Source organism: Pinus tabuliformis, chromosome 6 (assembly GCF_031772625.1).
Source record: "Pinus tabuliformis cultivar Carrire ecotype Pingquan chromosome 6, CPIR1, whole genome shotgun sequence".
Classification (NCBI taxonomy): Eukaryota; Viridiplantae; Streptophyta; class Pinopsida; order Pinales; family Pinaceae; genus Pinus; species Pinus tabuliformis.
The window spans coordinates 1,900,002,564-1,900,019,331 of record NC_142292.1 but is presented as its reverse complement, the minus strand read 5'-3'; the positions used below and the strand labels follow the sequence as shown (position 1 = coordinate 1,900,019,331).

Genomic DNA, 16,768 nt, shown 5'->3' with positions numbered 1-16,768 from the left:
TTGAAAGGTAGTTCCCTTTGTTAGTTATTAATGCTTATTTTTTTAATGCAGGAAATACATTCAATTGTAACCATCCCGTGGTAATGGAATTAATATTGGATAGTCTAAGATATTGGTACGATTGACACTTTCTTTCCTTATGGTTTTAGCTATATATAATAAAGATGGTTGATTTTGTGTCATATTCTATGGATTCATATTTCCGCATTTTATTATAAGATTCAAAAAGTTATTGAAATTCACACAATTTTAGACATCTTGAATGCTGATTTCCTTGAATGTCCACATCATACAAACTATAATCATTGTATATTCCCAACATGGTTTATGTTGCAAACTTGCAAATATGGTGCTTTTTGAAATGAGCATCTAAGTCTAATGCCATTGGTTATTAACACTCGTTGGATACAAACAAGCTAAGTCACATAACACAAGGACACAAAACATCGAGGACATGGAAATACGAGTGTTTGGCGTGAGACATGAATATATATATAGACAAAAATTACAAATTACACACAAAATTGTAATATAGACACAAATTCTGTTTAAAATTATGACATTTTCATGATAGAAATTTACTACTTAATAGTAGTACGTCAATGATGATGAAATGGACTGAACACAAGAAATTAGAAGCATCAATTGTAGTTTTCTCATTAATTCATCAAAATAAAATGTATTACATAGATATCGAGTCATTGTTAACATAGGTGGAAATGTTAAATTATACAACTAGGGTCAAATTCCACTTTGGACAACTCATTTGATGAAGATAACCATTGCATTGAATTCCTCTTTTTGAGAGGACGAAAATCGACCTAAAGATCACTCAAATTGATAAAGGAGAAGCACGTTTTTGAATTTAAGCCCTCACATGTGCAAATTGTCAAGGTCGGCTTCAACTTCATGTAGGCTCATGAAGCCCAAATATCATGTATTTTCACGCTCAACGATTCATATAAATAAGAGAGACCTCATCCTCATTTGGCACCTCACTTAGTCATTCATATCCTCTCTCTCCTCATCTGATTGGTTTGTACAGCTATTGGGGAGCCTAATTCTCTCATATGTGTGGAAAGGAGGAGGACAAATTGCAGGGCTGAAATTTCAGAGCCTATTGCAGGTTTGACTAGCATTGACCAGGGGTGTTTTGACCTCATTTGACTGTTATTTTTCCACCGAAATTTTGATCTTTGCAAGCCACATCTATTGGCACAAAAACCGTGAAGTTCTGGGCACATTGACTAAGGCTGACTGCAAGGCTGACCACAGGCAAAAGAGAAGACTTCGACCGAATTTGACCATCTGTTTTGGGACTGTTTTGACTAATCTTTGACCAGCTTCAAAGGCCGAATTTGACTGTCCTAGACTGAGCTGCTGAAGGGCTGATTTGATGGTGAACTGTTGACTGGTTAGGGCATTGACTACTGCTGTTCACTGCTGTTGGCTGGGACAAATCTGCACTTGAGTTGATTGTTGTTGACTCTCTCTCTTTTGTCTCTGTTTTGGATAGTGTATTGGATGTTGGATATTGAAATTGGGTATTGGATGATGCACTCTTCCTCTGCTGAACATTAGAAGACAATCTAATAGAAGAAGATTTGCAAGGGTTTTCCCCCTCGTGGGGTTTTCCCTTGATAATTGACCAAATATTGTCTCTTGTCTCTTGGCTGCCTTTCATTGTGCATTTGTTTAATTGTTCTATCTACTATTGCTCTTTTGCTATTGGATAATTGAAGAAGGGAATGTTGAGAAATCTAGGGTTTTAAAATTAGGTGATTTCTCTTGCAATGATAACTGCTTGTCAATACTTTTTACTTCTTTAGATTAGGTTCTTCTTTTGACTTATATTATTATAGTGTTCTTCATCAAACAACTACCAGACCATAAACAATAATGAGATAAGAGACACAGGATTTAGGCGATTAGCCACGGCCAAAACCTTTCCAACTTTAGAGGAAAACCCAAGTGAATTCTTCTTCTTATAGAAATTTCAATTGACTAATACCAAGACCCTTGACCTATCAACCTCTCTAAGACCAAGTCAGAAGACCCAAGTCAACATTAGTCAAACTGCTTTCCTTCCTTTGAATTTCGGCTACCCTTCAGATTTCAGCCTTTTGGATCAGGTATGCAACTTTCAGCCCCAGAAACCCTAGTTGCAGCGCGTGTGAGACATTTTGTCTCTTAAATTCCTTCGCTCTAGGTGGAGATCCTTTCTTCTTGAATTCGACTTGAGAATAAACTTGTTTCTTCCTTGATTTGCCTTCCTAATGAGACTGTGATATCTTGGCTCCTCCTTTAGAAGATAGCATTAATTCCTTGCAAGTGTGGAGTGTATTTGCCCAAAATAAATCAAGAAAATGATTCGGTTATGCTCCTCCTTCCTTCGCTTGGTGGTGAGGCTCTTCTCTTGTGATCTTCACACTTCTTCTTGGTTCAGATTGCTTTACCGAATTCACCTCCAAATGATGCCGAGTTCTGCTATATATATAGTGGTTTGTCCATGTGATATAGGCCGACTTGATCTTGTGCCTAGGCCAACATGTCCTTTTGGAATCATCTTTATTCCCTTTTGTAGGCCGACTTCAAGGAGAGCTTGTGACATGGTCTTGGAGGGTTAATGACTCAAACAATTTCTCTTTTTACAATGTATAATATGCCCAAATGGGTCTTCAATCTTTGACATTGACTCATTAGACTTTATGACATGATGACCAACCCTAAAGGCTCACAATGGGAGCTTTAACTATAAAATAAAATTCCTTGAGCATGAAACCCATGACTCAAGCATTACAAAATAATTTTTTTCTTCTTTACATCAATTACATAAAATCATGATTACACATGTCATTATGAAGACCAAACCTAGTTACATTTTTCAACACTCCCTCTTAACTAGGGAGGTATTCATAATCTACACACGCTACTTGGACATTCTCAATCTAAAGAATTCTCATAAGAAGAGTCGGATTGGTAACCTATTTTTATAACATCACATCATCCAACATTGTCACATTGCAAGGCCTTGACTAACAACGCTATCTCTCCACAAGACTAGAGCTCAATGCTGGCGAGACCAATGATGTATAGCCACCTTCATCATTGTCTCTCTTGGTGTTGAAGAATCTAGGGTAGTTAGCATTAGTAAGATTCTTCTAGACTTGATAACACTTTGTGAAGTTCTTTTACAATTTATCTTAGCTTGTTCTTCTTCTTATTATTAGTGTGAGTGTTTACTTCAAACTGCTACCAAAAAATAGAGACACGAACTCAAGAAGTTGGCACTCTGCCAGGGCCAAAACCTCTCCCTCTTGGAGAGGAAAACCTGCACGTAATTCTTCTTATAGAGATTCCAATTGACGAATACCAAGACCGTGACCCTTGACCTATTATGCCACTCCAAGACCAAGACACCAATCCTCTTCTTTGTCACTGTTGAGATCATCATCATCATTGTTGTACCATGACTGTTTCTTCAGCTAGATCATCGCTGCACCATGACTGCATCTTCTTCATCATTGTCTTGACTTTGTCTTCATTAGGATCATGACTGCAATCATGCCGAGGTCATGATTGTGTTAATGAGACAGAGTTTACTATTGTGAGATCACAATTGTGCCGAGACAGTGAGTGTATCTTCTCCATCTGATATGTCGAGACAGTGATTAGCACTGTGATCTTCATTATCTTATTTATACCGAAACAGTGACTGTACTCTTGCACCGAGATTATCATCATAGTTAGGCTAAGACTGTAATCTGCTCACTGAAGTTTTCCACGAGACAATGTCCTCCTGTAATGTGGATTAGATCCCTGTACCCATCCAAGAGAATCTGAGTTACTTATCTGAAGTGTCTATCCTCCTGTGGTTGACCGAGATTCCTACACCATCCGAAGTTTTAGAGGTATCCGAAGTTGCAGAGGCTTATGTGAAGTTCTATGTTTCTTGTGGTGACCCCATCGGGATATTTATAGTTGTCAAGTCTCCATAAATGAGCCGACATATAGTGTGAAAAGTTGTCTATTTATTGAGCCAACATGATAGTTATATATATATTTTTGAGGCCGACATGACTGTACTCCTTATCATTTTGCTTGCTGTCTTCTTGATGAGGATTGTGCTCGTCTGGAGGGCTAATCTAGACACTAGGTAGACTTGTATACATTACATATATGCTCAAGAAGAGCTCTTTGACTCTTTGACTTTCCTAGACCAACGAAATGAACAAGAAACCCATTCATATAATTTACAAAAATAATATTTATTTTTCTTGACAAGTACAAAGATCAAAATTACATTAATAAATACCGAACTTAGTTACACTTTTCTTCAACACTTGGAACATACCCTACCTGGGTTCTCAAAGTGTGTTCCACCAGGACTATTCTTATCTTGGATTCCCAGTCTTCAAAGAATATCGGTCCTCTTACGACTACTCTTATTTTGGATGCCCTAACTCATTCTCAAAGAGTATCAGATGCAAAATGTTTACCCAATCCTCCATTTTATCCTCCGAAGTGAAGACAATAATGATGTGTCTATCTTTGCCTCTCAACTTAGGGAGGACATTACCATTCCACTGAAGGAATGTGCCCATTCCTTTTAAAAGGAATGTACCCAGTCTCCCTCTTAACTAGGGACTTGACTAAGATCCCTCTTGACCAGGGACTTGCTTCTAGCAGCTCCTCAGGTGGAGATCATGGGATAACTAGCTGCTTGTAGAACTCCTTCCTTTGATTTCATGAATTTCTTCTTTGTCATAGAGTCTACATCTTTCAGGACTTCTTTGTAGGGCACAGACCATCCATCACTTCATCCATGAATCATGTCAGTCATGTCATCAAGCCTCTCACTGGAAAGTGGTCCATTAGTGTTGATTTTGGGTAGCATTGGATGTGCTCTAGCCTTGAAAATTGGGGGAGAGGCTACGACACATGAGATCTCCAAGACCCTAAAATCGTTTGGAGAGATTCCACCCGGATGAAAAGATATTAAAATAATTAATATTTTTAATGGGTCCCTAAGTCTAAACTTAGGAAAATAAAAATATTAATGTGTATTAATATAAAATGGGTGAGAAAGTTCTAAGTGACGAGGATCAAGCCAGTTCTAATCTTAGTCGTTGATTAGGGACTTAATCTCGGTCATTGAATCGTCAACAGGAAAAGTATAAGAGGAGGCTTGAGGGTCAGTTGGAGATACACCAAGAGAGATCAAGAATTCGATTTTCTAGGGTGAGGTTTGCTGAGGAAATCCAGTTAGTGAGCAGTTGCAGCGAGGGGCAGTTCAACAAGGGATTTCCATTTGAGGCTGAAGAATACATAACAGAGAGGCAGCGCAGGCTCCGGAAGGGTTGATGCAGAAGTAGTAGGAGCTGATGCAGAGGACACAGAAGGCCGTAGACGCTGAAGCCGTAGAGGTTGATGCTAGGCTTCAAAGGCAATGCTGGGGAGATTCTGTGGGGCAGACTGAGAGTAGATCAACCGGGAGAGGGTGACGCAGTGCCTGAAGGGTGATGTAGTTCCAGAGCAGTGCTTGGAGCAAATTTTGCTGTACAGCACAAGGAACAGTCAGAGTCACTATGGGGTTGATCATCCGGTTGCTAATTTGCTTGAATACCTGTCTCTGGATAGAGGTACTACTGCCAAGGATATTCTCTGTTGGGTGAGCCATTTTTGGCACCCTAGTTGTATTCTCGAATCTGCTTAATAATAAAACCCTCATATATGCTGCACCGGTTTTCCTGCATTGGGTTTTTCCGGGGACGATTGTACAAAAATAACGATGTCCCTTGTGTTATTGTTTCTGTTTACTTTAGTGCATGATCTGTATAATTGTGAAGGCTGCATTTGTGTTTACTTCGATGTTTATGCAATTAAATAACTTGTTAATGTAAAGAACAAGTAGGAGATAGTAAATCAGAAATTGCAGTAGGGGTTTCTGATGTGTTAGATTCAAGAATTTTCACATGGTATTAGAGCGATTGCAAATCAAAGGCGACTGAAGACACCAGCCGAGAAAATATGAGAAATTGCAACAGAGGAGCAGCTGTCCCGAGAGACAGTGCTGTTCCAGAGCTGGAGAGGCTAGAGGAGGAGTGACGTAGTGTAGAGAGTGTGATGCAGATGCTCACGCAGTGCTTACGTCAGCATTCTCAGCCGGTAGAGGAAGACACAATAGCTAGGAGGAGCCCATGCAGTGGTTGCGTCAACTGTCCAGGTCAGCATAGAGGTAGAGGGGAGTAGATCAGGCTTACGTAGTGCCAAGTCATCTTACTTAACCAGGAAGGATTGATGTAATGGCCAGGAGGAGCTAATCCAGCTCTCACTGTGATTGTGCAGAGCCAGCAGGGCTCAGATTCTTCAGTTGCCAGGGCTAAGGGAGCTGAGAAAATTTTGATTTGAGGAGCTGGTGGGACACTGTTTCTGTTAGTCCAAAACAGTGTCTAAGGAGATTGAACCATGGTAGAGGGAAGCACTATCTCGACAGATTTCTTGCCAAGAAATCTAAATCCAAGTTGCAGCGGCAAAGGAGGATTCGAGAGGAGTGATTCAATAGTTGGCTGGAGGATTTCCGAGAGGGAAATTAGGGCTCAGAGGGAGTCTAGAGAAGAGGAGCAGAGATTGCAGTAAACAGATTGAGGGACCAGGATAGATTGGATGGGGCTTCCAATTTTGTCATCTGGAAGGCTAGGATCCTAGCTATCTTGGATAAACATCGCATCAAGGACTATGCCTTGAAAACAATAGCTGTCCCAGTTGACCCTACTGCAAATGAGAAGTATGAGGAGGCCGAGGCGAAGGTGAAGGTGAAATGCATGATTCTAGACGGGGTCAAGGATCATGTCATACCACATATTGCTGAGAACACAGCAAGGGTGATGTGGAAGGCGCTGACCACCTTATACCAGGGCTCTTCCGTGGAATGGAAGATGTTATTGGAGAATCAATTGAGGTCATATCAGATTCTGAAAGGAGAGGAGATAGACCTGTTCCTTCTCAGGTTGCAAGGAATTCACGACCAACTTACTTCCATGGGTCTACACTGGATTCAGAGTTCATGGTCAGGACTGAATGCAGTCTCTGAAGACTGGGAGACATTTGGCCAAAGCATTTTGGGCAGAGCAACTCTCCCCAGTTGGGAGGAGATGTGGGCAGCTCTTCGATAGGAAGAGCTCAGGAGATTGTCCAAGGCGGGGAGTAGTGGTAAGGGAGTTCGAATCAAGAAAGAGGAGGAGGATGCAACTCTAGCATCAGCGGCACAACAGGGAGTATAGAAGAGGAAGAAGAAAGACATCTCCAAGGCCAAATGCTTCAACTGTGGTGAGCTGGGACATTATGCCTCTCAGTGCCCTAGGAAGAAAGGCAAGGGAGAAGCTTCCGACTCAAAGGCTGTTCCAGCAAAGGCAGAGAAGGATGTCGAGACTGATGACGATTGTGCTATGAGTGCTCATGCGCCTCTAGAGAAGAGGTGGGGAGACATAGAGTTGTAGTCGCGAGGACTACATGCTAGGTCAGGATCCTTGAGGTGCCCAAACTCTTGGATCACATTCGACTACGAGAGCCCTTAATGACAGTAGCATGATGACAGGTATCGGGTGGAGCAAGGTGTGATGGAGCGACAAGGGAGTGATAGAGTGCAGAAGTCTATAGCAACATAGTGGAGGTTGCAGCAGTGTGAGAGGCACAAAGGTGTTTGCAGCAGCGCAGTGGCAACAGAGGGAGCAGATGATAGCAACAGAGGTAGCTTTAGCATCACGAGGCTTCCAGACTGACCAGGATGTTAGTGTTTGGGTGAAGTCAGTTACTTACTTCTCGGTAACTGAGTTGCAGTGCAATAGTTAGCAGTGGCAGTGCTATGGGCAACATGATGCAACATTTTGAGAGGGAGTTGCAGTACAAATGTAGCAGTGGTAGTGTCATGGGCAACAGTACAGGAAGCAACAGTGCAGTGGATGTGGGGCAAGAGGCCAAGCATCAACACAGTGGACCGATACGGAGGATCAATGTGATGCTTCTATGGTGAAGCATTGCTAGAGCACATTCCTTGCTAAGAGGGAGTGTTGATTTTGGTAAACCTGTGATAAAATCCGTTGAAACCTCCTCCCAACGTTGGCTTGGAATGGATAAAGGTTGTAATAGACCTGGGGTCTTAATTGTTTCAACTTTATTTTGTTGGCAAATCAAACATTCCGCCACAAACTTTTGAGTATCCGATTTAAGGCCATCCCAAAAAAATCCCTCCTTAATCTTGTGGTAAGTTTTTAAAAATCCCGGGTGCCCTCCTAAGGGAGAAGTGTGCAATTCCATAAGAATCTTTTGTTTGAGTTGGGAATTCTTACATAGGTATAAGCAATCTTTGTAACATAACGAATCATTTTTCTAGCTAAATGTATCAGATGTACTGGGATCTTGTTGTATCTTTTGAATGAGTGCCCACATTTCTTAGTCATTCTTCCATTCACCCCTTGCTTCGTTTATCCAGTCTGCTTGGATAATAGAAATGGCACAAAGCAATGCTTCCACATCGTGATTCTTTCTTGAGAGTGCATCTGCCACAACATTTTGCTTCCCTTTTTTGCAGATGATTTGAAAGTCATAACCCAACATATTTGTGACCCATTTTTGCTGCTCTTCTGAAGATAATCTTTGTTCTAAAAAGTATTTAAGACTATCATGATCATTTTTTACCTTGAAGTGTCTTCCCATTAGGTAGGGTTGCCATTTCTTAAGTGCATATAGTATTGCCAAAATTTCCTTCTCATAAATAGCTTTGTGTAAATACTTTCCTTTGATTGGACGACTTTCGAAAGCAATGGGTCTTTCTTCTTGCATTAATACAACACCAATTCCATTTCCTAAGGCATCACATTTCACAATAGAGGTTTTTGTGAAGTTCGGTGTAGCTAGGACAGGTGCTTGGCACATTGCCTCTTTAAGATATTCAAAGGCCTTTGTTGCTTCTGGAGTCAATGAAAATGCATCTTTCTTCAATAATGTTGTTAGAGATGTTGCTATTCTCCCATAATTCTTAACAAACTTGCGATAATACCCTGTCAACCCGAGAAATCCTCGCAAATGCTTTATGGATGTGGGGATTTTCCATTCCTTAATGGCTTTAATTTTGCTAGGGTCTACCTTAACACCTTCATGAGATACAATATGACTCAGATATTCCAAATTTCCACCTCTTGTACTCCAAAGAAACATCTGAAGATTTTTGCATATAATTGTTTCTCTTCCAATAGTTTGAGCACCCTATCAACATGTTGTACATGATCCTTCCAAGACTTGCTGTAGATTAGTATATCATTAAAAAATACTAACACAGATTTTCTAAGGAAGGGTTTGAAAATGGAATTCACCAAACCTTGAAATGTAGAAGGTGCATTGGTAGGGCCGAAAGGCATGACCAAAAATTCATAATGACCCTCATGAATTCTAAATGTTGTTTTCGGAATGTCTTCAGTCTTCATTCTGATTTGATGATATCCTGAACGAAGATTCAACTTGGTCAAGTAAGTTGATCCAATAATTCATCAATGACAGGAATGAGAATTTTATCTTTAATAGTGAGCTTGTTGAGCTCCCTATAATCCAGACACATGTGCCATGATCCATCCTTCTTGTGCACCAACACTAATGGAGCAGAGAAAGAACTTTGACTTGGTTTAATTATACTAGTCTCTAGCATTTATGCAACCGTACGTTCAATTTCACTCTTTTGGGCATAGGGATATCTGTAAGGCCTGATGTTTGGAGGAACACTTCTTGGAATCAAATGAATAGCATGATCATGATCATGAATAGGTGGGAGGCCTTTGGGAGTCTCAAATACCTTGGAATGATTGTCCAAGACTGTTTGGAGATCTGGAGAAATAGATGATTTCGATGTGGGAATCTCTAGCGAACATAATTGTGCAATCACGCCTCGTTGGTCTTTCTTTAGAAGCTTTGTCATTCCGTTAGAGCTGATTATCTTTCCCTGTTTCCCTGCGATACCCCTTAATTCAACTTCCTTTCCTTCCGAACAAAATTTCATGAAAAGTTCTTGAAAATTAAAAGATCTTGTACCCAAGGATTGTAGCCATTGGACTCCTAGTACAACATCAGCACCACCCATTGGAATGGAAAACATTGGACTATTCAATGCATATTCTCCCATGGATAGCTTGATATTATGGCACTTTCCAGAGAAATTTATGGTTCCTCCACTTGCAACCATAACTTGACACTTTGGTGTTGGATATAGGAAGCAATTCAATTCCTTGGCTATCTTACAATGAATAAAATTATGGGTACTGCCTGAATCAATCAACACTATTACCTTTTTCTTCTTGATATGTCCTTCTATCTTGATAGTTTGAGGAGTGGTAATTCCATCCAATGCATTACAAGATATGGTCGGATTCATTTCTTCTTTCTCTAGGGTTTGTTCTTGGTGTATATCCTCTTCTTTTGACGTTTCTTATTCCTTTTCTTCCTCCTCTTCACAATCTATGTAAAATAATTTCTTCTCAGCACACTTATGACCTTTAGTGTATTTGCTATCACAACTGTAACAAAGCCCTTTTGCTCCTTTTTCTTCCAATTGTTGTGGTGTCAACCTTGTAGGTTGTGGAAGGCTAGGGGCAATAACACTTCCATCTTTATAGTTGTGAGTGGTAGGCTTCCTTGTTGCCATAATTTTGCTTTCAATTTTTCTTGCTAACCTGAATGCCTTCTCCAATGAATCAGGTTCCCAAAGGCGAACCTCATGTTGGATGTTATCCTTTAAAGTCCCTATGAACACATCAATCCTATGCTCCTCTGGAATATCTTTTACCCTTATATTCAATTTTTGGAAGTCTTCAATGTGCTCCATCATTGAACCCTTTTGTTTGAGATTTATGAATTGGCTAAAAAAGGTGTTGCTTTTTGTATCTTTATAATGCGTTATCATTTCTTCTGTAAAAATTGCCCAAGTGACAATTTGTTTACGAGAGAAAAGCCATCGATACCATACAAACTAATTTGGTTCCAAATATAAAGTTGCAATGCGTACCTTTTGTGTGTTTTGCACATTATGGAGATAGAAATATTGCTCCATTTGTAGTATCCATGTTACGGAATCCTTGCCATCAAACTTCCTCATATCGATCTTTGGAACATGGTGGGTCTTCAATCCAACATTAGACTCTATAAAATCATGATTAACATTTCTTTTGTTCTCATCATGAGTTTCCTTTACTACCCTTTCACCATCAGTAAACATTTCTTGTAGCAATTTTGTCAAATCTGTCTTCAAATCTTCCATTTTGCCTTCCATCTTAGCTTCCACGCCTTTCTTTAAACCATCCATCTTAGCTTCCACGTCATTCATCTTAGCTTCCATGCCTTTCTTTAAACCATCCATCTTATCTTCCATGCCATCCATCTTAGCTTCCACGCCTTTCTTTAAATCATCCATCTTAGCTTCTATTACTTTTTGTGAGAGTGAATTTTGTTGCACTTGGTCTCGTAATTTTGATATATCATGTTGCATTTGTTCCTCTTCTTCATGAGTCATGCTAGAGCTTTCAGCTTGCTTACTAGGTGTTTCCATTTTCTTTCTTCGGGGCATCAATTAATGATAATTACGCTTCACTATGCCCTTTGAATTCCTTCAAGCTAATTTTTCAAACCACACTTATGCAAAATTCAAAAAAACTACACCTTTTTCCACTTTGTAGGAGCTCGATATTGAATCTGATGTATCTCTGAAATTCCGGATCTCCAAGGTTTGAAATTGCGAACTGTGGTAGCCCTCTGAGTCCTCTTTCCAACACCACTAGTCAGATCGAAATTGGATTATCCAAGGAAAAGTTATGCCCAATCTCCCAAGATGACCTGATTATATACATTTTCATTAGAGCGAAATTGTATGAAGTGCCATGTGTCACTATTTCAACCTTCGGACCTGAAAACGATGCACAGAAAACTACAGTCCATCCTCTTTCTATAACTTCTTACGAAATTTCAATCTGATACTTAGAGAAAAAGATATGACGATTTTCCCAAGGTCCCCTATTTGGGATGTTATTCGGGAGCCTGCAAAAACCCTAACTTCCTTAGATCATATCTACGAAAATATAGCGAGACAAGATCTGAAATTCAGTCCCGAACATCATCGAGATTTCGTCTCAAATGGGTTTTTTTTTAGCTTATGAAACATCGCAGAAAAAAGTTATAGTGAAAATGCCACGATGACCTGTTTGGAGCAGCAAAACCCTAGAATCCGAACCTCTGATACCAAATGTTATGAACCATCTCACAAAAAGATAGAAAAGATAGATCAACAACTTCAAAATCAGCCTCTTCGAGGGGGCAACCTCCTTTACATTACACAAATGAACAATTCTTGGATGATACAAATGACTAAACCTCCTTTCTAAATATAGGAGTCTAAGGGGTCACAATATAATCAAAGCCGACATAATAATATTAATATAAGGGCACAACAATAACAATAGTGGGCTTCTATGGGGCACACTAATAACAATACGGGGACAATAGGGGCACAATAATAACAATAAGGGTTACAATGACAATAGTAATGGGGGAATCACTAGTATTATAGGGACCTAACAATTGCCAATTGAGCTACCCGAAGCAGACCCATGTCATTTTAATATTAAACACAAACATACATACCTTATTTTTACCTTTAGGTCATCGAGGCTTCTTTCAGCAACTTCCTTGATTGAAGAGATCTTCAATCTCTTGATCTACTTTATGTCATCACATCATTGTCTAATGGATTCCATAAGTTGGAGTTTCTGTCGAAACACTTGCTTCCTCTCTAGATTAGTGAACCCTACGATGGGGATTCCATCAAAGAATTTTGAGGATCTTGTATTTCCCCAACTGGTAGTTGTTTCCTTTTTGACTTTGATGTATGGTGAGCCTTAGATGACTGCTTTCTTTCCTTCCATGTCAACTGAGGTTCCCAAGAGCTATATATCCAACATGTTTGTCTGCCATGGATTTTTGTCCTTTATGATTCCCATGGTGATGTCACGAGCTCTTGTTTCTGATGCTTCCATGATGCCATGATGCATCTTATTCTCATAGTCATATCTTATAACACAAGATTTAGGAGCTTATGATATGACCCTTTTGTGAGGGGTACTATCTTACTCATAGGAGAGATTTGTTACTCCCTCTTTCCTTGGCCCTTTTCTTCAACTTCCTCCATCTTTCAATGATATGAGCTTCGAAAATCTTTCTATAACATTGAATCTCGACTATACTCATTTTGTCTTGCTTGAGGACCAACCTTGCCTTTCCTTTCTGTACATGGTTGAGTTCTTTTAAGCTTCAATATTTTTGCCAATAACTTGTCTCTCTATCTAGCACATAGACCATAAGTTGTTGAATGAGGTAACTTTCTTGTTCATGGACATTTGTTACCTTGCCTATCAGTTAGAATGATGATGATTATCTTCCTTCCTAGATCTTGTAGATGGAAGATATCCTACATCCTTTGATGCCCTTTACTTTCATGTAGATCAGATTTCATGTGATCTTCTTCATTGCATCTTTAGAGAATGAGTTTATCATCTACATCACTTTAATGTCTCCAATGTTGCTATGTGAGGGGATCTTTCATGAACATACATTTTCATAAATTCAGAGGAGACCTATTGATATGTTTAATGACTTCAGCTACTTAGAGGAATATGTCTAACCGCCTTGTTCATGCAAGGAATCTTGATGACCCATCCAACCTATAGATGTCCTTGCGATCATGAAGTCATTTAACCAAATTTATAAATTGATAAGATACTTTCTTTTCATGTGAAGATGAAATCTTCACCTTGATTGCTTTGATGATGGTTGAAGCAGATGCATTGATGCTTCCTTCGGATGAGATCCTTGATGTAATGGTATGAAGCTTGCCTTCCTGCCTTCAAGTTTCTTCGATTTATACATCTGATTCTTGTGATCAACAAACTGTTGATGAACTTGAGATAACGCTGTCTTGCTATCACATAAGTGGATTATGGAACCTTGTAGTATGCAACATTTAGTACAACCATGGAATCTTCATGTTGCTTGCCATCATTTTATAGTATTGAGACCCATCAACAAACACCTTCATTCTATATTGTGATCCCTGTGGTATGACCTAGACTAAGACTGTGAGAGGCATCGAAACTGCTGCCATGAACTCGAGTTCTGAGTACTTGTGATTGAAACTTCATTCTTTGACTGAGATTACTTACTCCTATTGTGGCACCGAGACAGTGGGTAGTATAGACTGTTGAAGGCTGTCTCCTTGATTGTATAGACAAAAGCCTTTGCTGTTCTAGACTTCTGCGGTAGACTAATCTTTTAATCTTAACAAAGCTCTTGCTTTGATGCCCTTCTTGAAGACTGATGCTTGTATGTCTCTTTTGCTGCCCTCCCTTTGACTTCAGCACCTTAGCTCTGATACCATGTTGAAGAATCTAGGGAAGTTAGAGTTGATTAGATTCTTCTTGTCTTGATAACTATTTGTGAGGCATTTTAATTTTCTTATTAGCATCTATGTAGGTTTTCTCGTATAATGTTCATATATTTTAGACCTCCTCAGTATGATCATGAAGATGTCAAAATGCGTCTATTTGTCTTTTCTTTAGAGGGTGATGCTTTGAATTGGTTTAATAATTATCCTGAAGACTCTTTCACTTCTTTACAAGACATTGTCAATGCTTTTAAAGATAGATATGGCTATCAAGATAGCTCGCCTTGTGCCCCTAAAATTTTGCAACAGAATGAAAGTAATCTTATGAAGGGTCCAGCTGTCGATGAAAGATTTTAAAACGATTCTTCATATTAGAATGTGCCATCCACCTGTACCGTTGCAGATCAAATCCATGATAGTGGAAAAGCAGGGACAAATTGTAAAATCAGTGTCAACAATGAAAGGGAAAATCAGAAGCAAATTATAGAAGAACTAATGCGGCTGGTAAAAAATATGGAGATCAATCAAGAAAAATTTGTAACTGATTATGCCAATGATATGAGAACTTTATACACCCACTCAGAAAAGCGAGATAAGGAAATGGAAACCATGAAAGCTAATCATAATAGGGAAATTAATTCTATGCAAAACAAGTTATTAATTATGGATGAAGAAATGACTATCATGACATCCGATTATAATAATCAATTGGCTACCATGCAAGCAAATCATAAGAAAGAGATAAACTCTATGCAACATTGCTTGATGACCATAAAGGAAAAGAACGATAAAGTAATAAAAGATATGGAAGAAGACAATGCCAGGGAAATCAGTGCTATGAAGGTTGAACACTAGCCATATGGATGCCATTACGATACAAGTATAGAAATTTAAACAACGGTCAGAGGATGAAAGAAACAAGGAGATGTCAATAGATCAGAAGCCTCCTTATCTGCTGCAACAAGTTCCATCTTATTATGAGGAGGACATTGGTTCAATTGAAAAGTGGTTAATTGAAGGTGATCCAGATAAAATTAAAAACGATAAAGATCAGATGTAAAATGAAGAAAGACATGTCACACATATCTTACATACTTCATCTGAGGGTTTTGAAGCAGAATATTCCGCAAAGAAAAAACACAAGAGAAAGAGAACGAGAAGGCGATTTGATACATCAGATAGCTGTAAGCAGCTTGATTTTTGGATAGGAAAAAGTCCTACTGTATGCAGAATTAGACATGGCACATTCGAGAAGCAGCCAGCAGATTTGTCTGAAAGCAGACAAATGCTCAGTATTCACTATATTGAACGCATCTGATGCCATGGGGCATCTCTGTATTGTATTTCTAACCCTACTCCTTGTATTTTCAGCATTTCATTTCTGTTTTAGGATTAGATTTACTTTTCATGTTTCTAGATAGTTAATAAATGAAGAGCTTATATCTTTCCTGTGCTTAATGTTATATGATGATTTTTGGATGGACGCTACTTATATTCTGTTGTGTGTTGCGTGGATGCAGATTCTGGATTCTCACATTCCTACAGTGCAGCAACGTGTCCCCAAGTAGAGCCAGATGTTGACCACTACGTGTCAACTACCTGTAGCAATACACCCCTTTTTTTCGAAAAGGGGATATCACTTCATCAACGTGTCTGTGCCATTCGACTATCATCATTAGCCTATTCATGTTATTTTGTAAACCTAGTCTGCATGTGTAAATTGTAAATATTCTTAGCAGATCTGTGTCATGTATGTAATTGCCTAGGTAAACCTAATCTTCTACTGATGATCTACGTTCCGGAAGGTTTTTTGTCTCACCGACCCATGGTCGGCAGAGTTTTTCTTTAGCCTAACCCCAAAGCCGGAATGGATTTTGTCATTAGAATCTTAGGGGAGTCCTAGTGTGCTAGGTTGAGTCTATGTAAAAGTGATTTGGGAATAATCCTAACTATTTGGTTAGGTTATTTTATTACAAATTGGTTGATCTGTTGGATTATATTTGTGTCGCAGAACTGGGTAGTCTATGAAGGTCTATGTCAAATGTATTTTCCTCCTTGAGATGAAAAAATGTAAAAATCATGATGTAAAATGTCTTGAGGGTTAGAAAAATAATTTATCCCCTCATAAGTCCTAGGTCCTAGGTAATTTTCCAAAGGCTAAGTTCGAGGGTCCCTTTAAATAAAAAAATATAAAAATAATAATAAAAAAAATAAATAAAAGATAAATTAAAATAAAATAATAAAATAATAATAAGTCAAAGTTTTGAGGAAATAAATGCAAATATATATATATAT

General features: G+C 38.9%; 1 protein-coding gene across 1 annotated transcript in view; it reads left to right on the top strand.

Moving 5' to 3' along the window:
• Positions 1-16,768, top strand: part of ISA3 (isoamylase 3) — a 382,462-nt gene that overhangs the window by 138,156 nt on the left and 227,538 nt on the right. Inside the window, exon 12 of the mRNA XM_089430864.1 lies at positions 52-115. Within this exon, the coding sequence (XP_089286990.1) occupies positions 52-115 (64 nt within the window). The remainder of the gene's footprint in view (positions 1-51; positions 116-16,768) is intronic.